Source organism: Heterodontus francisci, chromosome X, assembly GCF_036365525.1.
Source record: "Heterodontus francisci isolate sHetFra1 chromosome X, sHetFra1.hap1, whole genome shotgun sequence".
Classification (NCBI taxonomy): domain Eukaryota; kingdom Metazoa; phylum Chordata; class Chondrichthyes; order Heterodontiformes; family Heterodontidae; genus Heterodontus; species Heterodontus francisci.
In genome coordinates, this window is record NC_090421.1 from 5,876,624 (window position 1) to 5,901,088 (window position 24,465).

Below are 24,465 nucleotides of genomic sequence, written 5' to 3' on the forward strand. Positions count from 1 at the left end.
ACTCCCAGGGCAACTCCTGCCCAACTGTATAGCCCTGTGTCGCCACCTCTGCTGGGTCTGTCCTGCCGGTGGGACAGGACATACTCAGGGATAGTGATTGCAGTGTCTGGGACATTGTCTGTCAGGTATGATTCTGTGAGTATGACTATGTCAGGCTGTTGCTTGACTAGTCTGTGGGACAGCTCTCCCAACTTTGGCGCAAGCCCCCAGATGTTAGTAAGGAGGACTTTGCAGGGTCGAAAGGGCTGGGTTTGCCATCATCGTTTCCGGTGCCTCGGTCGATGCCGGGTGGTCCGTCCTGTTTCATTCCTTTTTATTGACTTTGTAGTGGTTAGGTACAACTGAGTGGCTTGCCTAGGCCATTTCAGAGGGAATTTAAGAGTCAACCACATTGCTGTGGGTCTGGAGTCACATGTAGACCAGACCAGGTAAGGACGGCAGTTTTCCTTCCCTAAAGGACATTCGTGAACCAGATGAGTTTTTACAACATTCAACAATGGTTTCATGGCCATCATTAGACTAGCTTTTAATTCCAGATTTATTAATTGAAGGTGGGTCTCTGCGTTACTAGCCCAGTGACAATACCACTACGCCACCGCCTCCCCTCTTTCTTTTTGTCTCTCTGTACAACTTTCTGTCTGTCAGTGGAGCTTTTTATAATGAACTTGTATAACAAGTATTTTAGTTGTTATGGACTTGCCCTGGAAACGAGTCCAAGTCTGCAGTATGATGCTCCCTTGATAAGGACGACTTTGCCAGTTCCCAGCCCACACAGTTGTGATAAACATTATTAAACATGAAAAGATCAAAAAAGCGCTTTCAAAGACTTTGACTGCCTCGAACAGTAGGGGGATGTCTTCCACATTCATCGAGTTCAAGTACTTTAAATATTGTCCATTTTTTTGATGTCTAGGGGTCGACAAAATCTCTGAAAGGCACCCATCAAAGGAGCACTCTGCCAAGGTAAAAGGGTCAATTTATGATGCACTGATTTAAAAGTAGATAACTGAGACAAATGACCAGTTTTGAAAGTACTGGGTACAATGTGATCTGGGGCACTGCTCACTCCCTCTCCAGGGACAGCAAGAACTCCAAGACCACAGGGTTACAAAGAGAATTAGCATGGGAAAAAATATTGAAAGTCTTCATACATAAATTGGGCTGCACGTTTTGTTTGGTTCGGTTTGTGGTAAATGGTGAATTGAGTTGCAAGTCTCCAGTTCTTATGTTATTATTTTTAGCTTGTTTAATGATCCAACACTGAATAAGAAAGGGAAAATAACTAGATTTAGTATAGACTTAAACAATTTCGCAGGCGTCTCGAGCAACATTAAACTGCTCCAGCCACCATTAGCAATCTCCTTCACAAGTGACTCAAGCAGTCTGGTTGACACTTACTCATGTTAAGGGAACGTCTCTAAATTCTCATGCTCAGATAATAATAGGAAATGACTAGATTAGGAATTTACTTTATGAACCACTGACCTTATATGGCTTTCTTATTAGCAACAGTTGAGCCTATTATTTGGTGACATTATCTTCTATATTTGTCCTCAGGATGTGGGCAATGTAGGAAAGCCCATACTAATTGCCCTGAGAAGGGAGTGAGCTGTCGTTTTGAGCAATTAGCTTGCAATCTCACTTTAAAGGACATTAAGAGTCCAGGCCACATGGCCTGAATTTTTGCTTTGGGGACAACAAACAGAAGGGACTGTTTCCAGGTCCTGAACCCGCCCCCTGGGGAAAACTGTCGCTCTTTGGGACTGCCTGGGGCGCCCCCTTAATTGACATGGAGACAGGTTCCCTGTCCAATGAAGGGCGACAGGCAAGCTCTCAAAGCTGGAGGGCCAGTTAGAGGCCTTCCAGCTTGAGATGAGCAGCCAGCTGCAGTAAAGGGTAAGTAACTGAGAGGGGGCTTCAACATGAAGGTGCCCTCTCACCAACTTTTTGAAGTTTAATTACAAAATAGACAAAGCTGCCAGGCCTCTGCTGTTGGAGGGGCGGGGGAGGGGTTAATCCCTCTGCAGGGTAGCCTTTGGCTGCACCCACACCCAGGGAGGCAGGAAGGGCCTGGGGGCCTGTCTGGAACGCTTCCCCCACCCCGGCCTGCTGCTGGGTGCCCACCTCCAGGCAGTTGAACTGCCCCCTATCGCAGCAGGAAACTGGAGGCTGACTGGAAAATCCAATCGGCCTCTTTTAACTGCCGCTAACAAGGCTGTTAGTGAGTCTAATTGACTGTCCATTTGCTGGGCCCTGAACCTGCCTCCCCCCAAAATGGCTGGAGCTGAGAACGGGGTTGGGAAAATCCCTTCCCAGTGCATCGTTAGTAAACTATCAGAGTTTTCATTGGTCTTAGAGATATTGGATTAAACTGGGGGTGGGGGATTTGAACTCATGACCTTTTAGGTTACTAGTCTGGTACAATAGCCAGTCCACTCCGCTTCGAGCACGTGGCAAGCGTTGCCCTCGATGTGAGATTGTGACCCTGCCATGTCATCCTGTTTCCGAGCAGGAGTTTCAGTGTAGACCACGTCATGGAGAGGAACTACGACTTTGACCTGACGTACATCACGGAGCGGATAATTTCCGTCTTCTTCCCGCCAGTGCTTGAGGAACAACGATACCGCAGCAATTTGAAGGAGGTGGCCCAGATGCTGAAATCCAAACACGGAGACAATTACTTGGTGAGTTTCGGAATCAAGGCGCTCGGACACAACCTGTAGCGTGCCTCAAGTCACTTGGACTTCGTGAAACTGTTGAGTAGCAAGTTACTCATGAGTTACATTTTGGACCATTATTCTAGGTGTAATAAGGCTGTAAAACTGGATGAGGAGCACTGTTTAAGACTGTCATATGGTCCCACAATGGCTCAGTTGGTAAATGCACAGTCCACTTAGCCCCACAGACCAGGAAAGTCACCAGATCCAAGTCTGTGCTGTGTCAGTGTGGATGACAGTACTGGGTGCTGCAGTTAACCTTGTGCTCCCTTTTCCTCAACCCTTTTTGGCTAGGGAAGGTTGAAATCATCCCTTCCGGCTAATGGCTTTCCAGTGATTGCTGCTGGAAAATGTCCCTGTTGGGCGTGAAGCGGGTCAGGCTGTGCTATGATGCCCCACACGACACCACCGCCAACCATGAGCAAATAGCTCACAGTCTGCACTGACCTGGGTGAGACATTGCAGAACTGCTGGTGCCTGCAGAACTGTACATATCCCAGCGTGAGTTGTGAGAAGAGAAAGCTGAGAGCAGGACCGACATAGTAAAGAAACTATTTTTCTCAACTTTCCTGGTAATCTTTGGTGGTCTCGGAGGTTTACTCTCATTGGCAGTTAAATGAAATTATGATTACCGTCCTTTTCCCTGGCCATTTTTATTGATTTTCGAGGTGATATTTTTGTTCGAACAGCGAGCACCGCTGACATCAGCTTAACTCGAAGGAGTTACCGAGGTGGCAGTGCAATGGTACTGAATTAACAGAGGTCGGCAGATATAGGGACCCAGTCATTAACCCGGGGCTGCTTCACTGCTGCGTTTCACCTGGTTTCCTCACAGCTGCCTGACTGATGTGACTGGCAGCAACCGAAGCAAAATATTCCACCAAAAGAGAAAACCTTCGGAAAAATCGAAAAAAGGTGCTAAAGTTCATCAAAATCTGATTTGCTTCCGAGGGGGCCCCTTGCAGTGAGGCCCTCCCCCTTTTCAAAATCAAGAAACTGCATCGCCTAGTAAAGTCAGCTTTATTATGCTGTTTACATTGCTGTTTAATTTACTGACGCATTGTGCCTCAATCTTAACTTGTCTCTGTCACGAGTTTCCAATTGGACAATATCCGTAACGGATATGTTCGTCTGAAACTCCTCTGTCTTAAAAGATGCCAAGCTGTTTAAAATAAACACAAACACCCTTTTGACTGCGTGAAGGAATTTTGTCCAAGCACGTTAATATGTTGTCAGTGGGATCGCTTGATTACAACTGCTGTAGCTGCATTTCTAATGAATCGATTGAAAGTTGTAGTCATTTTGACCTTCCCCTAAAACATGCAGCATTGTGGGAAATACCCAGACATTTAGAGGCAGGAACCGCAGTAGAAAGTCTAATGGGGAGATAGTGGAGCAGGGGGAGAAGGCCCTGGCTCTTAAGGAGTTAAAAATGACGGTGGAGGTTTTCAGTTTGTGTGCTCCTGATTTCCCATCTGTTCAAGTGAATGAGCAGAAATTCATGGTCTCACAAGGGCAGGGGCAGAACTCCAGCTGACGTGTCTGCGACATTGCCTGGAGGCAGAGTCGCAATTTAAAGTTGATTCGCACCCCCACAGCCCCACACACCTTCACTCAAGCGACGCCAAGCCCACGCAAGAACATGCCATAATTCCTGGCATATCCAGGGCAATGGTGCCAGTCGCAATGCAGTGTCTGATTCTCCATCACTGACAGGCGCGCACGGGGTACCCTCTCCACCTGCACCACCACTTTGTGATTTATCACCATATGGATCTGTCCCCACTTGACCAATCTAAAATAATCTCATTTCTCTTCTAGCTTTTCAATCTATCTGAAAAGAGGCAAGACATCAGCAGACTCAACCCCAAGGTACGTTGAACTGAATTCTCATTTTTAAAAAAAGAAATTTGGAGTTTTAAAGTAACTTCAAACTTGACCAATGTAGGGTTAAAACTGATTTCCCCATTATAGGAACCACAGTGCTCGCTGGTGTGGACAGTTCCTACCAAAGTAGCAAGGACACTTTGTGAATCGGTCGTGCTCCTTGTGACGACTGCATGATTTGTGGTGCCAGTTCTAAAGTGGAGCAAATTGGAAATTCACACATGTCTAGTTTAAAACTGACAGCGTGTGGGCTTACACAATGGGCAACGGGCCCAGGTACTTGCCTTAGAGGGAGTGCAATGTAGGTTTACTAGATTGATTCCTGGGATGAGGGGATTGTCCTCGGAGGAGAGGTTGAGTAGACTAGGCCTATATTCCCCAGAGTTTAGAAGAATGAGAGGTGATCTCATTGAAACATATAAAATTCTGAAGGGGTTTGACAGGGTAGATGCTGAGTAAATGTTTCCCCTGGCTGGGAAATCTAGAACACGGGGTCACAGTCTCAGGATAAAGGGTCGGCCATTTAGGACTGAGATGAGGAGAAATTCTCCACTCAGAGGATTGTGAATCTTTGGAATTCTCGACCCCAGAGAGCTGTGGATGCTCAGTTGTTGAGTATATTCAAGACTGAGATAGATAGATTTTTGGGAAGTAAGGGATATGGGGATAGTATGGGAAAGTGGAGTTGAGGTAGAAGATGAGTTATGATCTTGTTGAATGGTGGAGCAGACTTGAAGGGACAAATAGGAACATAGGAGCTGGCATCGGCCATTCAGCCCATTGAGCCTGCCCCCCCCCCCACCCCATTCAATACGATCATGGCTGATCATCCACTTCAAAGCCTTTTTCCCCACACTATCCTCATATCCCCTTATGTCATTTGTATTTAGAAATCTGTCAATCTCTGCTTTAAACATACTCAATGACTGAGCTTCCACAGCCGAATGGCTGACTCCTGCTCCTATTTCTCACATTCTTATGAAAGCACTGTGGAGTGTGGCATTGACCAGGAAGTAGCTATTCCTTCATGCACATCCAGCTACCATAAGCCCGTGGACGTTTTCAATGTCAGCGTGTGCATTATGTGAACTTACACATAACCGATAGATGTAGTGTATTTGGATTTTCAGAAGGCATTCGATAAGGTGCCACATAAAAGGTTATTGCACAAAATAGGAGCTCAGGGTATTGGGGATAATGTATTAGCATGGATTGAGGATTGGCTAAAACACAGAAGGCAGAGAGTTGGGATTAATGGGTCTTTTTCAGGTTGGAAAGCCGTAACTAGTGGGGTGCCACAAGGATCGGTCCTAGGGCCTCAACTATTTACTATCTATATTAATGACTTGGAGGAAGGGATAGAGTGTAGTGTATCCAAATTTGCTGACGATACAAAAATAGGTGGGAAGGCATGTTGTGATGAGGACAAAGAATCTGAAAAGGGATATAGATAGGTTAAGTGAGTGGACAAAAACTTGGCAGATGGAGTTCAATGTGGGAAAGTGTGAGGTCATCCACTTTGGTAGGAAGAATAAAAAGAATAGATGGAGAAAGACTACAAAATACTGCAGTACAGAGGGATCTGGGTGTTCTTATACAGGAAACACAAAAAGTTAGCATGCAGGTGCAGCAGGTAATTAGGAAGGCAAATGGAATTTTGGCCTTTATTGCCAGGGGGTTAGAGTTTAAAATAGGGAAGTCTTATTACAACTGTACAGGGTGTTGGTGAGGCCACACCTGGAGTACTGCGTACAGTTTTGGTCATCGTATTTAAGAAAGGATATACTAGCATTGGAGGTAGTTCAGAAAAGGTTCACTCGGCTGATTCCTGGGATGAAGGGGTTGTCTTATCAAGAACGGCTGAACAGGTTAGGCCTTTATTCATTGGAGTTTAGAAGAATGAGAGGTGATCTTATTGAAACATATAAGATTTTAAGGGGGCTTGACAGGATAGATGTTGAGAATATGTTTCCACTAGTGGGGGAATCTCAAACTAGGGGACATAGTTACAGAATAAGGGGTCACACATTTAAAACTGAGGTGTGAAGGAATTTCTTCTCTCAGAGGGTGGTGAATCTCTGGAATTCTCTGCCTCAGAGAGTTGTGGAGGCTGGGTCACTAAATGTATTTAAGGAGGAAGTGGATAGATTTTTGAAATCTCGGAGTCGAGTGTTAGGCAGAGCAGGCCCGAAAGAGGAGTTGAGGCCTGGGGGAGATCAGCCATTATCTTATTGAATGGTGGGGCAGGCTTGAGGGGCTGAATGGCCTACTCCTGCTCCTATTTCTTATGTTCTTATAGTCTTATGTACACCCTCGGCTAAAATGCTTTCAGCATTTGTGCCCGGGCATTTTGGTGAACCGCACCTCCGCCAATCCCCACCATCACCACACCGTGAATCTGATGTCCTGCCGTGCTTTTGATTTCCAGGTTCATGACTTTGGCTGGCCTGATCTTCATGCTCCTCCCCTGGACAAGATCTGTGCCATCTGCAAAGCCATGGAGATGTGGCTGAACTCTGACTCCCATCATGTGGTTGTTCTACACTGCAAGGTAAGTTAGCAGAGACCCATCATGGGACCCAGTACGGAAACACGTGGCATGAAACCTTGCATGTCTCCTAAACATTACTGAAGATTATTCCTCCTTGCCAATGGGCGATACCCATTTGAACACGCCAGCACAGCATGTGGCATGTCGCTCTTTAACAATACTGGACAGTGCACAGGAAGGAAGTAAAATGTTGTCAGGTCAAAGCTTGTAAGTTGCCAAGTTGAAGATCTCTTCCCAGCAGGTTCAGTCATTTTTTTTTAATGAGTTTAACAGACTTGATAGCACTGGTTGAAAATCACATCAGTCGTACAGTTCTAAAAGATTGAATATAAAGGGGTTTATTTGATTTCTTAAAGGTGCAGTAAATACTACATTTTGATATTGATGTGAAGCATTATTGGGTGCAGTATTACTCAGGATTTGAGTCCCATCTTGACACTCAAGGATGCTAAATTTCAGCACGGGAAACTCCCTTCAAGACTCCATCACTCACCGCTTTGAGTTCTCAGTATCTGCAGTATAAATCAGGTTCAGCATGAAGTTACATCTCAGAAGTGCTCGGGTGGTCCAATTTTAAAACTTTGGATGGATTTCCCTCCCAACCCCAATGTTAGGACAAAGTAGACACTTCAGTCTCCCAGACAACAGAGATCTGCTGGTGGACACCCGCCCCTACTTGCTAGCTGCAGTCTAAAGAGGAATTTGATCAGTTTATTGTTTAACTTACCTGGGCTCCACTGTACAGAACCCATAATTAATGTCTAACTTGTGGACAGCAATTCGTTATTTACATTGCCCGCTCTCACCCAGTTATCTCCTGGAAGCACTGCCCTTTGCTATCTCATGCAACATGGGTAAGCGCAAGCAGGGAAGCATTGGCAGACTATTTGATCACATGGTGCTTCACAGTCAAGCCTGATCCTGCCCGCGCACAAATGCCTCCCAACAGGAGGGTTACCGACTGAATCAAGTTTGTCTAACTCCCGTACTGTGGAGACTAACTGGGGATCAGACCTGAGACTGTTTGTGACCTGGGAGATCTGGGCAATGCAGTGACGAGACAAGATCTACTCTGGGCTCATATGCCAAGCAAAGCTTTGTCCTTAAGAGTGAGCACCAACTTAAACAGCAATGAAGTACGGGGCAGCTCTGCCAGCCCAGCACCATGCAGCGCGGTCGAGCCAGCACGCAGCCAAGCACTTGACATCGGCCCGATTCCACATCTTTACGTTTGTATCTCAACAGGGCAACAAAGGTCGAACTGGAGTGATCATTGCAGCATACATGCACTACAGCAAGATCTCTGTGGGGTAAGGACTTGATTCAAGTGGGAAAAACCTACTCCACGAGACCACGGAGCCAGGAAATGTCACAGGCAGCCCCTGAACTGAAGAGCATTGGTTGTTCTGAATCTGATAGGGGTCGGGTGATTGACGTTTCTCCTGCCACTGGTGTGATGATGTGGATGCACGTTAGGGGAGCAAATTGGAAATTCACACATGTCTAGTTTAAAACTGACAGCGTGTGGGCTTACACAATGGGCAATGGGCCCAGGTACTTGCCTTAGAGGGAGTGCAATGTAGGTTTACTAGATTGATTCCTGGGATGAGGGGATTGTCCTAGGAGGAGAGGTTGAGTAGACTAGGCCTATATTCCCCAGAGTTTAGAAGAATGAGAGGTGATCTCATTGAAACATATAAAATTCTTAAGGGGTTTGACAGGGTAGATGCTGAGAAAATATTTCCCTTGGCTGGGGAATCTACAACTCAGGGTCACAGTCTCAGGATAAAGGGTCAACCATTTAGGACTGAGATGAGGAGAAATGTCTTCTCTCAGAGGGTTGTGAATCTTTGGAATTCTCGACCCCAGAGAGCTGTGGATGCTCAGTCGTTGAGTATATTCAAGACTGATAGATTTTTGGGTACTAAGGGGATTAAGGGATATGGGGATAGTGGGGGAAGGTGCAGTTGAGGTAGAAGTTCAGCCATGATCTTGTTCATTGGCCTCCTCCTGATCTTATTTCTGATATGAATGATCCGTTAAGCTGTTTTTGGTGATGTTTCTTGAGTTTTAACTGTTACCAGACCAGCCCACAAACTGCCTGTTCTTTCTCGAATGCACCACCTTTCCATCCACCTAAACAGGCAGACGGGGCCTCGGTTTAACGTCTCAGCCCAAAGACAGCACCTGTGGCAGCACAGCACTCCTTCAGCGCTGCATTGAAGTGCAGTTCTGGATTATGTGCTCAAGCCATCTGGAGTGGGGCTCGAGCCCACAGCCTTCTGCAGGACACTGTATGAATAGTTTTTTTGTTGTTGTTACTGTAGGGCTGACCAGGCTCTCAGCACACTTGCCATGAGGAAGTTCTGCGAGGACAAAGTGGCCCCTGCGATACAGCCTTCGCAGACCAGGTGAGAAAGGGTTCATCTTACACCGCGACGTACCTGGGCCGAATTGGGAGCGTGAGCACCCAACAGATATCCAGCTTCTACCTGAAGGGATTCTGCACAAGGTGTTAAGATTCCCCGGCACTCTGAATATTTACACTGTGGTTCGGATTCAGAACACTGCTGGCAACTGAGAGGTTGCGTGCGGGTCTGGGTCCATTTAACTGGCCTCAGCCAGTATGGCAATAAGGGCCCTGAAATTAGGCCTCAGCAAAATTGACCTGGGTTGGGGGGAAAATTGACCTTGGTTGGGGGATCCCATTCTGGATCGCTAAGCAGCGATTTCCTCCCCTGTGTGGATGATGGTGAGAACGGGACTGGCCTTGGCTCCGATGCCCCCACAGTCAAATAGGCCCTTCCGAGGCTCCATATCAAGAATGGCCATTTGGGCGAGCAGCCATTCCCTGGGAACTGAATCCCAGCCATCGGGAGAGGAGGGGTGAAAAGCCGAAAAACACAGCATCCTGGAAAACTGCCTCAGGAGACAATCTGGAACGTATTGATCTTGAGAACTGAAGTGATGTCAAATAACATGAGATGGAGCTGCGCCAGGGAGCAACAATGTTACTCCTGGAGCAGAGACAAGAATTAATCAGCACAAATAGCATAGTATCCTGCAGGGAGCTTATAAAAATGATCGAAGCAGAGCAGCAGATTGAACCTCTCCGAGTGCGGAGGCAGCGGCAACTTAAACAAAAGAGTCAAGCGATTTGGAGCTATAACTGACAGGAGTAATCGTAGCAAGAATGGGCCAAGCTAGACAGAACCTCTGGAAGCTTGGTCCAACTCTTGGCTCGGCTTTAAAAGGCGAATGGAAGGATGTTTTTAGCTGTCAGTCCTCCTTGCTTGCAGCCTCCTTCTTTTGTGTTTTACCTCTCCGCGGCTGTTAATCCAAATCTCCAATTCAGGCCACTTCTCACAAACATAGGCATCTGTTAATGGCGGAGTAATCGCTGATTTTTTCTCTTTCTCGGCATTTTGGCACCGGCCACCCCCAAACAGGCAAGGTTCACGTTGGTGTGTGTGTGGGGGAACCTTAATGCTGGCCGTTCTCAAAGAAATGGGAGTGCGCAGGGGGCCGAGAAACTTCCCGTCCCTCTCCTCCAAAGGGCACTGGTTTCTTGCTGGGGTATTATTCTGGGGGTGTTTGTATGCCCCAGTCAGTACTCTGCATGTTTGAGCTGAGACGGTGAGCACTGACAGGCTATTTGACTGTGCGGCGCATCGGGCGGGGGGGGGGGAGCTTACACTCCAGCAGACACAGTCGCTCGGCGACCGCACGCCTCCTTACCCCAGAGAGGTTTAGGGAGGTAATTCCAGGGCTTAGGGCCGAGGCAGCTGAAGGCACTGCCGCCAATGGTGGAGCGATTAAAATCAGGGATGGTCAAGAGGCCAGAATTAGAGGAGTGCAGAGATCTCGAAGGTTGTGGGGCTGGAGGAGAATTTTAAAATCAAGACATTGCTTGACTGGGAGTCAGTGTAGGTCAGCGAGCACAGTGGGTGATGGGTGAACGGGACTTGGTCTGAGTTAGGATACAGGCAGCAGAGTTTTGGACAACCTCAAGTTTATGGAGGGTAGAATGTGGGAGACCAGCCAGGAGTGCACTGGAATAGTCAAGTCTAGAGGTAACAAAGGCATGAATGAGGGTTTCAGCAGCAGATGAGCTGATGCAGGGGCGGTGTGGGATATTCTTAGACTCCCATTGTATAAAGGCAGGAGCCTAAAGCTTCTATTGACATTAACGGGTGAACAGTTAATGAGTTTGCGTGACCTTCTGTTGCTCATTATTTTAATGCAAGCACTGTCCCGTTGTAAATGGCTGAACACCTCTGCTAATGTAACGGGCACAGACAGCAACACTCGGTTGAATTTCTAGGCCGCCGTTCATTTTCAGACCTCTGACCTTATTGTATTTTTCTCCTCCAGGTACATTTATTACTTCAGCGGCCTGCTGTCTGGAGCAATCAAAATGAACAGCATGCCCCTGTTCCTGCATCACGTCGTCATCCCTGCTATTCCCAGCTTTGAGCCTCACGGAGGTAACTGCATTCAGACAGGTTGCACTCAAGACCATTTCTGTACCGTTCTGATATCTGCAGCATTTGCTAGTATACAAGATCATTGTAATTAGGAGGCAGTCAATTTACATCCCCACGCACCCCCCCCCCCCCATCACCCCCCCCATTCATTTCAATGACAGTTCAATCCAATTCAATGTGGCTTCTCTGCGTGCAAATTTCACCTGTAAACAACGAAATGGTCAGCAAATATGAAGCAGGTTACAAAACCAATCTGACTGCTAGGGGACCATCCACAATGTGTAAAGGGGCCGGGGGGGGGGGTGAAAAATGTGCAGAAGTATACAGGGAGAGAAGGCAGCCAAAATAGATGGACATTCTCCATGTTTTCCTGCTTTTTGTAGTGGGCATTTTAACCAAAACAATAGCAATGCTTAAACTAATAGCAGATAAGAGCACCGTAATGGCTCAATTACTGAAGGCAGCGCTGGCTGCAATGTGAAGGTGATTCGAGAGACTTCTTTGCACTGAGCTTTTCTTTTGGCTTGCTACAAAGTGTCGCATTTGCCCGGGTACAGGGCCATTTCTGGGATTGTCTATCTGTGGGAGTGCTGTGTAGCGGGCGGTGGTAGGGTCCAGGGCTGAGGTGGAGGAGGTGAGGGCAGCAGTAGTGACCTCCTGCCCAAGGGTTGGACTCCGGACTGAAAGGTGGGCCCTCCTTGCCAATTTGTGGAAGTTTTTAAAAAAAAAAAAACTCAATGTGCCAAATGGCCTCCTTCTGTGCCACTATGACTCGATGTGGACGTCGCTGGCTAGGCCAGCGTTTATTGCCCATCCCTAATTGCCCTTGAGAAGGTGGTGGTGAGCTGCCTTCTTGAACCGCTGCAGTCCATGTGGGGTAGGTACACCCACAGTGCTGTTAGGAAGGGAGTTCCAGGATTTTGACCCAGTGACAGTGAAGGAACGGTGATATAGTTCCAAGTCAGGATGGTGTGTGACTTGGAGGAGAACGTACAGGTGGTGATGTTCCCATGCATCTGCTGCTCTTGTCCTTCGAGGTGGTAGAGGTTGCGGGTTTGGAAGGTGCTGTTGAAGGAGCCTTGGTGCGTTGCTTTGCCAGCATCTTGGGTGACCTTCAAGCCTCCCACTCGTGGATTGAGGAAGGTCTGGAGCGGACATTGGGGCTTGGTTGCTAGGCACAGCAGCAGCAAAATAGAGTCCTTCCCCTCCCCCAACACGCATCCAAGAAAATGTTGCTGCCATTTTAGCAATCCGCTTTCTGGAGGGACAAGATGGACCTGACATTGGTGGATTGCAAAGACATTTGTGTATGTATTTCTCATCATTCAGAAGGGTTTTCCACGTGTTTGGGATTTTTGAAAAGCATACAATTGGCAATGAGCTCAAGCTGGAATCAAGATTTTTGGCTTAAGTACTTCCCGAAATGATTGATTCTGATAATTATCTGTCTCCTACTTTTTGTTTATAACAATGCCTGAGTACAGTCTTTAAACTGGATCGCACTATTTTATTTGGATATATGCAAATTTGGTTACGCAAATTAATTTACAGGTTCCAAGCATCTGAGTCTAAACGCATTTCACTCCGCACCGAATTTTTCGGATCTGAAGTGAATTAGGGCCCTGTCCGTTTCACGGCACCGTGCCGAACTGGATGGGTGGCCTCCGGAGTTTTTCTTTGGCCACTCAGAAATTCAGGATGCATCTTTAAAAGCACCAGATTTTTCCTTACGATTGTGAACAAGAATAACCATCCACAGAATGGGCCACAGCCTCTCATCCTTCCAGCTGAGTATTCTGGGAGTGTTACATCAAGTTGCAAGCTATTCGGCCCAGCTAGTCCGTGCTCGACATGAGCCTCCTCCCACCTCACTTGATCTAACCCCATCAGCATAGCCTTCTATTCCTTTCTCCCTCATTCATTTATCCAGCTTCCTCTTAAATGTATCGATACTATTCACCTCAACCACTCCCTGTGGCAGCGAGTTGCACATTCTCACCGCTCTGCTAGTTTAAAAAAAAAACTTTCCCCTTAGATTCCCTTTCTTTTTCTCTCCTCTTCCATATTGTCTCCACCTATTTGTGCTTTTCGCGGCTCGAGCCCTTTCAGTTTAAAATGGTTTGCTTTCTTTTCGATGCCTGGCTGTCCAATTTGGACGTCGGAGCAGGCTTTTTGTTTTTTTTTAAAAAAAGCTTTCCTTTGGCTCAAAACTGGCCTCAAAGGATGTCAGCCTTTGATGTGAAAATGGCACCAATGCCAATAAAGTGATGGTTCATCCAGGGCCTCTGTACCTCAACGGTGCCCGGCCGTCAACATCCAACCAGAGCACTGCAAACGTAAGAGCTTTGGTGTTTTGTGTCCCGTTTCCAATGTCTGGGCAGCCAGAGGGAACAGAACACAGACTGTCTGAGGTAAATCGAGAAGACTGGCATTCCCAGCAAAAATCAACACTACACTCCCCTCCACCGCCCCCCCCCCCCCCATCACATGACTCATCCACACAGCAACTTCAAAGTCCATTTTCAGTGCATGTTTGTACTGGCAAACATTTAAAAACAAGATAAATACCAGCTCCGCAAAAGGGAGAAGAAATGTCAGCAGAAGCCCATGAGCGAGGCTGCTTCACACCCTGTTTATATCAGGAGTTCCGCCTTCGGATGCAGGCTTTATACATAGAATCATAAAGTGGTTACAGCACAGACGGAGGCCACTCAGCCCGTCGAGTCCGTGCCAACTCCCATCAAAAGCAATCCAGCTGGTCCCACTCCCCCGCTCTATCCCCGGGGCCCTGCAAATTTTTTCTCTTCAGGTCATCGAGTCATTATGGGCACAGACGGAGGCGATTCGGCCCATCGAATCCATGCCAGCTCTCTGTAGAGCAATCCAGTCAGTCCCATTCCCTGGCTCTATCTCCGTAGCCCTGCAAGTTTATTTCCCTCGAGTGCCCATCCAATTTCCTTTTGAAATCATTCATCGTCTCCACTTCCATCACCCTCATAGACAGCGAGTTCCAGGTCGTTGTCACTCACTGCGTAAAGAAGTTCTTCCTCACATCCCCCCTGCATCTCTTACCCAAAACCTTTAAATCTGTGCCACCTGGTCCTTGTACCATCAGCTAGTGGGAACATCTTTTCTTTGTCTATCTTATCTAAACCTGTCATAATCTTGGTACGCCTCTATCAAATCTCCCCTCAATCTCCTTTCCTCCGGGGAGAACAGGATGTCCCTTCAGAGGAGCATCCGAAGAGAGGGACTCAAAGCGCCCTTCCCACCCCCGCCCCCAGCACCTACTGACAGCAGATTACTGTGGGCATTGGCATTAGCCTGGGAGTGGGCTAGGTACCCAGCCTCCTGGCAGCACAGATGTCACGGCCGGTTGGATGGCAGAGAAGAATTTGCAAGAAGAAAAATAATGTGAAAAGTGTTAAACTCCAACGAGTTAATTGTGGATTCTATGCATCCAATGCAAATCTCATCAGACACATCCCTCCCATAAGCTTTTGTAGCACAAGATGACTGCTCCTAATATGGCAACAATTCAGCTGTCTTTAAATAATCTCTCAGTGATATCATTCACTTTATAATAATGTGGTATGGAGCTCAGGATAATCCTTGACATTTAATAACTCCTCTTTTAACACATACCACAAGAGCACTGCCATCCAGCTCTCCACAACAAGATAAGGAATTGAAACATTTATCAATATTGTCAATGATACTGTGTAGTGTCAATATTCACATATGTTGAAAAACAGGAAATTGTTCTGCATTTAAACCTTCTGCGCCATCAAACCCTTTGGCTGCTTGTCACTGTGTTTATTCAGCTCACGAGAACTGTTTCAAATCTCATAACCTCCTGAACTCTGGAAAATTCTTTTCTTGTTTTCCCTTAACAGGCCAGAGAAGCTCACAGTAGGGTCAAGCTCACTGTACTCTGAAACATAGCCATCATTTCACTGCTGATTCCACTCGACTTCGAATCGCACAACTGCACAGCTCACAGCCTCCCATCCTTTCCCCAGTGTAGTGACTGAATCGTCATCTCCTTCACCCCCTTCAGTGGGCCAGTGAAAATCCCATTGCTTCCAATTCTTTAGGTCTGTCGCAAATCCAACCAATAGCCTCTCACCTCTTACATTTGATGGCTCCGCCCTTAGTCCTTCATCACTTGGCATTCTTGCTGGATAAATACTTGAAGCAGAAGAAGATACAGAGCTAAAGGGCAATGGGATTTGTTTTGGATTTCTTTCGATGGGCTGAATATAAGAACATAAGAAATAGGAGCCTGCTCTGCCACTCAGTCAGATCATGCTGATCTACCTCGACTCCACTTTCCCAGCCTATCCCCATATCCCTTATTTCCCTTAGTACCCAAAAATCTGTCGATCTCTGTCTTGAATATACTCAACAACTGAGCATCCACAGCTCTCTGGGATCGAGAATTCCAAAGATTCACAACCCTCTGAGCGAAGACATTTCTCCTCATCTCAGTCCTAAATAACTGACCCCTTATTCTGAGACTGACCCTTTGTTCTAGATTCCCCAACCAGGGGAAACATCCTCTCAGCATCGACCCTGTCAAGCCCCTTAAGAACTTTATATGTTTCAATGACAGCACCATTCATTTTTCTAAACTCCAGGGAATATAGGTCTAGTCTACACAATCTCTCCTTGTAGGGCAATCCCCTCATCCCAGGAATCAGTCGAGTGAACCTTCATTGCAGGGCAAGTATGTCCTTCCTTAGGTAAGGAGACCAAAACTGTACACAGTCCTCCAGGTGTGGCCTCACCAATGTCCTGAATGGCTGCCTTCTGTACTGTAAACCTTCATAGTTTCACTCTCACTTTTAGACTGAAATGGAGCTCACACTTCCCCCATTGCTAATGCTGCCTCCAAGTTGCTTGCTTTGGTATCTCATATGAAACACACGTTCTAGAACAACTCTTAACCAAAGGCATGGCCACCAACGGTGGAGCGATTCAAATCGGGGATGCATAAGAGGCCAGAATGGAGATCCTCTACATCCTCATTCTGTTGAACGCAAGATAAAGCCTTCTAATCGAACTAATCCTTTCCTCGGGACTCAGTTTGTCCTTCCTCTTATAACACCTGAGCTTGGCATTACCTAACCGTTCCTTCTTGATTTACCTCAGTTTCCCTCTTACTCTCTTTTGGCCCTTCCCCCAGGATTCTCAATTTTATTTTTTTTTAAACTCTGTGTGATTCCATTGAAATATTTGATGTTTTGACTAAATTCAATGCCCTCACTGTTTACAACCATCTCTCCCCATAGTCAGCACATGTACAGCGTAGTATCAAAATTCCTGTGAAAACATGCCAACGGGCCAAGAGTGCCATCGGAACAGCAGGGAGTCAAATGAGACTCTTCGCACCAGCAAGTTTAATATCATTGAGCTCCCAAGCTACTTTTGAAGTAATTAGATCAGGAAATAGCCGAGCTCCTCACACTGATCCAACAACAGAGAAGTTCAATCAGGCCATGAAACAGCTGTATGTTTGTAATGAATCTGAATTTACAGCTGGATCTGAAACAAGGCAGAGCATTCACACGGGCTCTTTGCTGACAGTGTTTAATGTTTGGCCTTTGGAGTTGCTGAACTTCAGAGGGAGGGTATGATGGAAAGCAAGCTGCAAGATATGGAATTAATTTTTTCCTGCAAACGCTGCGAAGTTTTGCAAGCATACCTGAGGAAAGAGGAAGTGTTGCCATGGCAATCTGTAATCCAGATCACTAACTCATTCCCGCAAAAACAAAAGAAAGTCTTGCATTTCTATAGCGCCTTTCACAACCTCAGGAGGACCCAAAGCGCTTTACAGCCAATGAAGTGTCGTCACTGTTGTAATGTAGGAAACACAGCAGCCAATTTGCGCACAGCAAGCTCCCATGAACAGCAAGATGATAATGACCAGATAATCTGCTTTAGGGATGTCGGTTGAGGGCTAAATACTGACTAGGACACTGGGGCCATCTCCTCTGCTCTTCGAAATAGTGCCATGGAATCTTACACGTCCACCCAAGAGGGAAGAGAGGCCTCAGTTTGACGTCTTATGTGAACTGTCCTTCAGTAGCACCTTGATTGTCCACCTTAGTGAAGTAGGTCGAAGGATTCCAACCCCTCCCCAAGAGTGACAATAGAAATTAGTGGATAATCAAGGTCCCACTGAAATGAGGAGACCACTGGTCTCCTATTCAGGGGACTGACTCGCACCAAACTCCATTCACCTATCACCCCTGTGCTCACTGCCCTACATTGGCTCCTGGTCAAGCAACACCTCGATTTTAAAATTCTCATCCTTTTTTACAAATCCCTCCATGGCCTGGCCCCTCCCCATCTCTGTAATCTCCTCCAGCCCCACAACCCTCCAAGATATCTGTGCGCCTCTAATTCTGGCCTCTTGAGCATCCCCAATATTCATCGCTCCACCATTGGTGGCCGTGCCTTCAGTTGCCTCGGTCCTAAACTCTGGAATTCCCTCCCTAAGCCTCTCCGCCTCTCTCTCCTCCTTTAAGATACTCCGTAAAACCTGCCTCTTTGACCAAGCTTTCGGCCATCTGCCCTAATATTTCCTTATGTGACTCGGTGCCATATTTTGTTTGATAAATCGCTCCTGTGAAGTGTCTTGGGACGTTTTGCTATCTTAAAGGCGCTATATAGATACAGGTAGTGGTTGTTGTTGAGTGGAGGAACCCAGGAAATACGCGTCTCTTGTTCTTTTCTTCATATCTTTTGTTGAGTTATTCTTCACCTGGGAGAAGATTTGAAAAAAAAAGACAGTGTGGATGGTGGAAGTGCCAAATAAAAGCATCTCCTCTGCCGACGATGGGGGTGCTGATCCTCTGACTCATCCTGGTCCTCAGAACCCCCTGTCCTTCAGATCTTCTCAACTGCTACCATGAGCCACGTTTTCCACACGTTCCTTACGTTCTAGCCCTGAAATACCACAGTGCCATTTTAATGAGCAAACACTTCACACGTTCCCCTGACCTACTCCTCCCTGATGTTTTAGTGGAGGTGTTAACCCAGTTGTCGATTCTGAAAGAGCAGGGAGGGGAACGTCAGACGAGCGTTTGTGCACTGTTGTCCCTTCGGAGCCTCTGCTTTTCCAGTGTTCTGTCAGCTCAATATGACTGCAATAAAAGATTTGAAAAGGAACAGATGTAAGGAGCACTGTAGACAAGAATCTTCCACCCTAATGATCAGGGCACTCCAGTCCCTCATTGCTCGTCATGTCACTGTATTCTGGTATCCCAGTTCCCGTGGAAGTTCTGCCGGATGTTAAAGGAGATATCAGCTACATCTTCTTCCCTGCCACTCCTCCATTTTCTATAAGACCATCAACTTTACTGTCTGTTGAACTGGGGCACGGATGCAGTCAGACACAGCATGTTTTTGGGAAGTCTCTCTCCCCTACCATATTACCCTTCACGGCGACCTCACAGTACAGGGGGTGCTTTGCCAGACACGACGACCTCGCTGATCACAGCCTCTCCCTGTCTGCTAGCTTCGGGAATGGATTGGCAAGTCAGTCAGGGCCCAACACTCAGTCCTAGTCTGCACTAACAGGCTCTTGTGGTGCATGCGTGTTTACGTTTTGGAAGCTGAAAAGGAGACAATTACGCATAGTGGAACGTATAGTTAGCTTAAAAAAAAAAGGCTCACCCACACTGCCTCCCAATGTTGGGACCCAAGCCTCCTGATAGTCCTGCATAAGGCGGAGCATTGGGAGTGTAGTCAGGAGGATTTAACATGAAAAAATCCAAAAAAAAATTAAGACTAGAAACGTAAGAGCTGTGTTTTTATTGTGGGGATGAAAGGCTAATCATTATGCTGCATAATATCACTGAGACGATAAATTATTCTGAATGTACTATAAGAAACCTTTTTTTAATCACGAGAATCAATAGCGAAAAATTCTCTTAATTCTACGCATTTTAAGTTGAAGTTTGTTTTTGGGGTCAACTTTACTGACAAAATTATAGTTAAAAGTCAAAAAATGCGATAATTCAGAGTTAAGTCTATTTTAATTTCAACTTTTTTCTATTGATACATAAATTTAATACATGTATTTTATTTATTATATAAGGAAATTATGCTTCGTAGCAGAGCACTTGGTAATTAGCTAAGTATTTGGTTTAGAAATGGCGAAATTTTGTCTTGCGGCTCCCAATAGTTTTTATTTTAGGCAATAATTTTTTTAAAAGGCTCTTCTGGTAAAAAAAAAATTGAGTGGTGAGAATGTGGAACTTGCTACCACAAGGAGAGATTGAGACAAACAGCATAGATGCATTTAAGGAGAAGCCAGATAAGTACATGAGGGAGAATGGAATAGAAAGTCATACTGAAAGGGTTAGATGAAGTAGGGTTGGAGGAGGCTCATGTGGCGCATAGGGCTACAGTAGCATAATGGTTATTTTACAGGACTAGCAATCCAGAGGCCTGGAGACATGATTCTAGAGACATGAGTTCAGTTCCCACCATGGCAGCTTGGGAATTTAAATTCCGTTAATTAAATACATCTGGAATTTTAAAAAAAACACTAGCATCAGTAATGGTGAAACTACCAGATTGTCAAAAAGACCCATCTGGTTCACAAATGTCCTTTAGGGAAGGAAATCTGCTGTCCTTAACCTGGTCTGGCAAACATGTGATTCCAGAAGCACAGCAATGTGGTTGACTCTTAATGTTGTATTCAAGGCACCACCACCACCTTCTCAAGAGCAATAAATGCTGGCTTTGCCAGCGATGCTCATGTGCTGTGACTGAATAAAAAAAAAACATTGGAATAGATCATATGGGCCAAAAGGCCTGTTTCTGTGCTGGACTTTCTATGTAACAGCTGGTAATGTTGAGAGCAGGCAAACAAAATTTAGTTGGCAATTTCAAGTAAAGCTCGAGAGGTTCCCACAATGAATAGGCAATCAAGCTGCAGGAGACCAAAGATACCCATCATTCATCACCAAGCTAACTTAACTAACCTACAAAGCCACTGTCTCCTCATGTTTTCCTCCCTCCTGAACTTCTAAAGTCCCCACCGAAAGGACTGAATTGTACCCATACCTGTATAGTGTGAAAGTAGCTTGTTGGGACAGATTTAAATGAGTCTGAAAACAAGTTCGTCATTGATATGGATTTGTCAATGGAAATGATCCTATACCCCCTCCCTTCAATCCTTGTGGAGTTATTATGGCACAGAAAGAGGGCATTCGGCTCGTTGAGTCCATGCTAACTCTCATAAAGCAGTCAATTTCGAATGGTTCTTGTTTTGGTTCTGGACCTGTGCTAACATTGGCTCAAGTAGTGAATGCACCATCTGTTGGGCAACAGGTGGACTTGGTGTGTTTACTGTTTATCTCACACCGGATTTGGTTAACCCCTTAGTACCTGCTGTTACACAGCCCACAGAGAGTTGCCATAGTCAGAGTACTCCCTGGCTAAAAACATGAGATAAGGATTTCCCATTTTCTCAGACTGTGTCCTGAACCATTTGTCTCATTGTGTTCGCTCATATTTATTCTGCTTGTTTGCATGATTTCACCCCAAGCCCCTCCTCACATCCTCTCCTATTACCCCTTTGCTAAAGGCACTAACTCATGCCAGCAAATGAGTCCATGGATACCTCCTCCAAGTGACGGATTGCCACATGTTAACCTTCACAATGAGTGTCAGTGGGCTGTTTGACCATGGGGGTATCACTGTTAGGCCCACGCCTGAAGTGCGTGCCAATATACTTGACGACTGGGATTGTCACGAGGAGCAGGAAGTCTGGCTGATGTTTCTCACTCAGAGCTCTAGAAATTTGTTGCTGTCCATATTGTCATCTCAGCTGAGAGCAGCCAACAACAACTTGCATTTAAATAGCTCCTTTAATGTAGCAGAACTTCCCAAAGCGCTTCACAGGAGTGATTATCAAACAGAAAAATGACCCCGAGCCACAAAAGGAGATATTAGGGACAGCTGACCAAAAACTTGGTGAAAGAGGTAGGTCTTAAGGAGCATCTTAAATGAGGAGAGAGAGGGTGAGAGGTTTAGGGAGGGAATTCCAGAGCTTAGGGCCCGGCAGCTGAAGGCACGGCCGCCAATGGTGGAGCGATTAAAATTGGGGATGTGCAAGAGGACAGAATTGGAGGAGCACAGAGATCTCAGAGGATTGTAGGAGATTACAGAGATATAGAGGGGTGAGGCCTTTGGGTAAAGGCCTGTTCAGGTCAGGGGAAAAAAACCCCAGAACCACATCGGACCCAAGCCTGGCCCGGCCCGAGTCCCTCCATTTTTTCCCGGGCCCGACCTGACCACTGGAATGTTCGCTTTACCTACCTTCCAATTCCGAATCCGTTTCTTTTTAAGCAACCTTTCAAGTTCAATTAATACTGTGTGTGTCTGACCCGGACCCGGCCCAACCTGACCTGAGCCCGAAGGCCGGACCCAGAAGAGCGACCCGACCCAAACCCGACACATGTCGTCGGGTTCGGGTCGGGTAGCAGGCCTTTACCGTGGAGGGATTTGTAAAGAAGGATGAGCTCAAGTTTATGGAGGGTGGAAGATGGGAGGCCTGTCAGGAGAGGATTGGAATAGTCAAGTCTAGAGATAACAAAGGGATGGATGAGGGTTTCAGCAGCAGATGAGCTGAGGCTGGGATACTTTTGTCTAGAAAAGAGAAGGCTGAGGGGGGACCTGATAGAGGTCTTTAAGGTTATGAAAGGGTTTGATAAGGTAGGCTTAGAGAAGATGTTTCCACTTGTGGGGAGTCCAGAACTCGGGGCCATCAATATAAGACAGTCACTAATAAATCCAGTAGGGAATTCAGGAGAAACTTCTTTCCCCAGAGAGTGGTGAGAATGTGGAACTCGCTCCCACAGGGAGTGGTTGAGGCGATCAGTATAGATTCGTTCAGGGACAAGCTGGACAAGCACATGAGGGAGAAAAGAATAGGAGGATATGTTGATGGGGTTAAATGAAGCAGGGTGGGAGGAGGCTCGTGTGGAGCACAAACACCAGCAGGACCAGACGGGCCGAATGGCCTGCTTCTGTGCTGTGAACACTTTGTACTATAAACAGGTAGCCAGCGGAGGAGCTTCCAATGTTCCAAATTTATTGGCAAGCTCTTTTGCCAGCCAGTGGGTTGGTCTGAGTTTCATCTTGAACGTTTGTGCCATTGCACTCACTCCTACCTGGGGAAACATCCGTAAATGAATCTGACTGCTGAGAACCCCGGGCTGAAGTTCGTCCAGTTTGTGATGTGGCTTAGGTGGGCAGGGTCTCTCGTTTCCTCTTCCTGTGCCTTATGGAGTTGCCTCTGGAATCTCCCAAAATCCTTCCTATCAGTTTGGTTGTCCTGCTGCTCTTTATGTTGACTCTGTTTGACCACGAAAGACCGGGGATGAATGGATTTCTGCTTAATTACAGGATACCACCCATTTCTGAAGATTTATCAGTCTATGCAACTTGTCTACACATCAGGAATCTAGTAAGTGGCCTGCTGTTATTGTTTATATGCACTGCAGACAGGAAATGCTCCGAGAGATGTTTCAGTTAATAATGAGAAGTCAGTCTAGCAAGCTCTTTAAAAAAAAAACTATGTACAGATGTGTTCGTTAGTTTACATGGATTATGTTTCGAAAGTATCTTAAATCTACCACAGCAGCTCCCTCCTCCAGATTTCACAGGGCAATTATTCCAGCTGCTTTTGACTTTAAGTTGAAGCTCAACACCCATGAAAGAGCACATCAGTTGCGTGATTTGGTTGGCACCATGCTTTGGTGTATCGGGCAGCACTGGTGCCAAGGTGCCCGTGTGAAGTCTGTGTGTGATTGTCAGTTATGCACCCGTACCCTTTCTGTTTTAGCTTAACAAATGCATGTTTCCTCATTCTCTTTTCCACAGCAGTGTCCAGGGCCCTGGGTGTAAGCAGCTGTGCATCTCAATCGAGCCAGCCTTACTGCTGAAGGGAGACATCATGGTGAGTTCAAGAGCAAAGATTGGACAAAAAAAAGAGTCTTTGGAAGTGGGGATGCAAGTGGTCAGTTGTGGGAGGCAACTTTATGCTGTAGACTCCTTTAATCGTTATTATACAGACCACGTTAACTATGATGGCACATATTCCTTTAATATTTATGATACTAACCCCTTTACCCATTCTAATATACCTTTTATCATCATACCGCTTTTAATCATTATTCTACAGATTCTTTTAATTATTATAGTGCATCTCTCTTAAACCGTTATAATGCAGACTCCTTTGATACTGACACCGTTAGCCATTCTAATAGACACCTTTAAACTTTGTGAGTCAGCCTCCTTGTATGTTTATGAGAAAATTGGTCTCGCGCTGGAGACCAGCGTGAAGCAGGCAGTGGACCTGGAATGCCTGCGTCAAGACTTCAGCCCAAGGCTCGCTGCTAATTTAACCTCAGGCCTCGGCTACATAAAGCTGGCGAGTGCTGGGCGCAAACTGAACTAGAGAGGAGGCAAGCCATGGCTGGCAGGTAAGTACTGGGAGAAGTTCGGTGTGGTTGGGGGTGGGGGGTGGGGGGGGGCGGGCGTGGGTGTTGGAGGCTCGCAATATTGCTGTGCTGCTTTAACTCAAATTTAAGGAAAGAATTTGTCTGGCTTTCCATTGGGCCCCTTTAAGGACCACTGGTTTGGCCACTGTAAACCTGGAAAAACATAGCAGAACAAGCACAGCGAATGCAGATTTGGCAGTGGGGTCCTATAACAGGCCTTAAGCCTTTCATATTCAGGTACATTAGGAATTTCAGGGGAAATTGTGCCTGAAAATTGGTGTGTTAGTCCCCTTGCCACT

At 46.3% G+C, this 24,465-nt stretch overlaps 1 protein-coding gene across 10 annotated transcripts in view; it reads left to right on the forward strand.

Moving 5' to 3' along the window:
• LOC137358700 (tensin-2-like) overlaps window positions 1–24,465 on the forward strand; it is a 236,442-nt gene that overhangs the window by 160,992 nt on the left and 50,985 nt on the right. For all 10 annotated transcript variants that reach the window (XM_068024925.1, XM_068024922.1, XM_068024923.1 and 7 more), the window contains 9 exons: window positions 914–963; window positions 2,513–2,684; window positions 4,539–4,589; window positions 7,033–7,155; window positions 8,401–8,465; window positions 9,483–9,566; window positions 11,530–11,642; window positions 23,070–23,130; window positions 23,547–23,622. In XM_068024925.1, coding sequence (XP_067881026.1) covers window positions 914–963; window positions 2,513–2,684; window positions 4,539–4,589; window positions 7,033–7,155; window positions 8,401–8,465; window positions 9,483–9,566; window positions 11,530–11,642; window positions 23,070–23,130; window positions 23,547–23,622 — 795 coding nt within the window. The remainder of the gene's footprint in view (window positions 1–913; window positions 964–2,512; window positions 2,685–4,538; window positions 4,590–7,032; window positions 7,156–8,400; window positions 8,466–9,482; window positions 9,567–11,529; window positions 11,643–23,069; window positions 23,131–23,546; window positions 23,623–24,465) is intronic.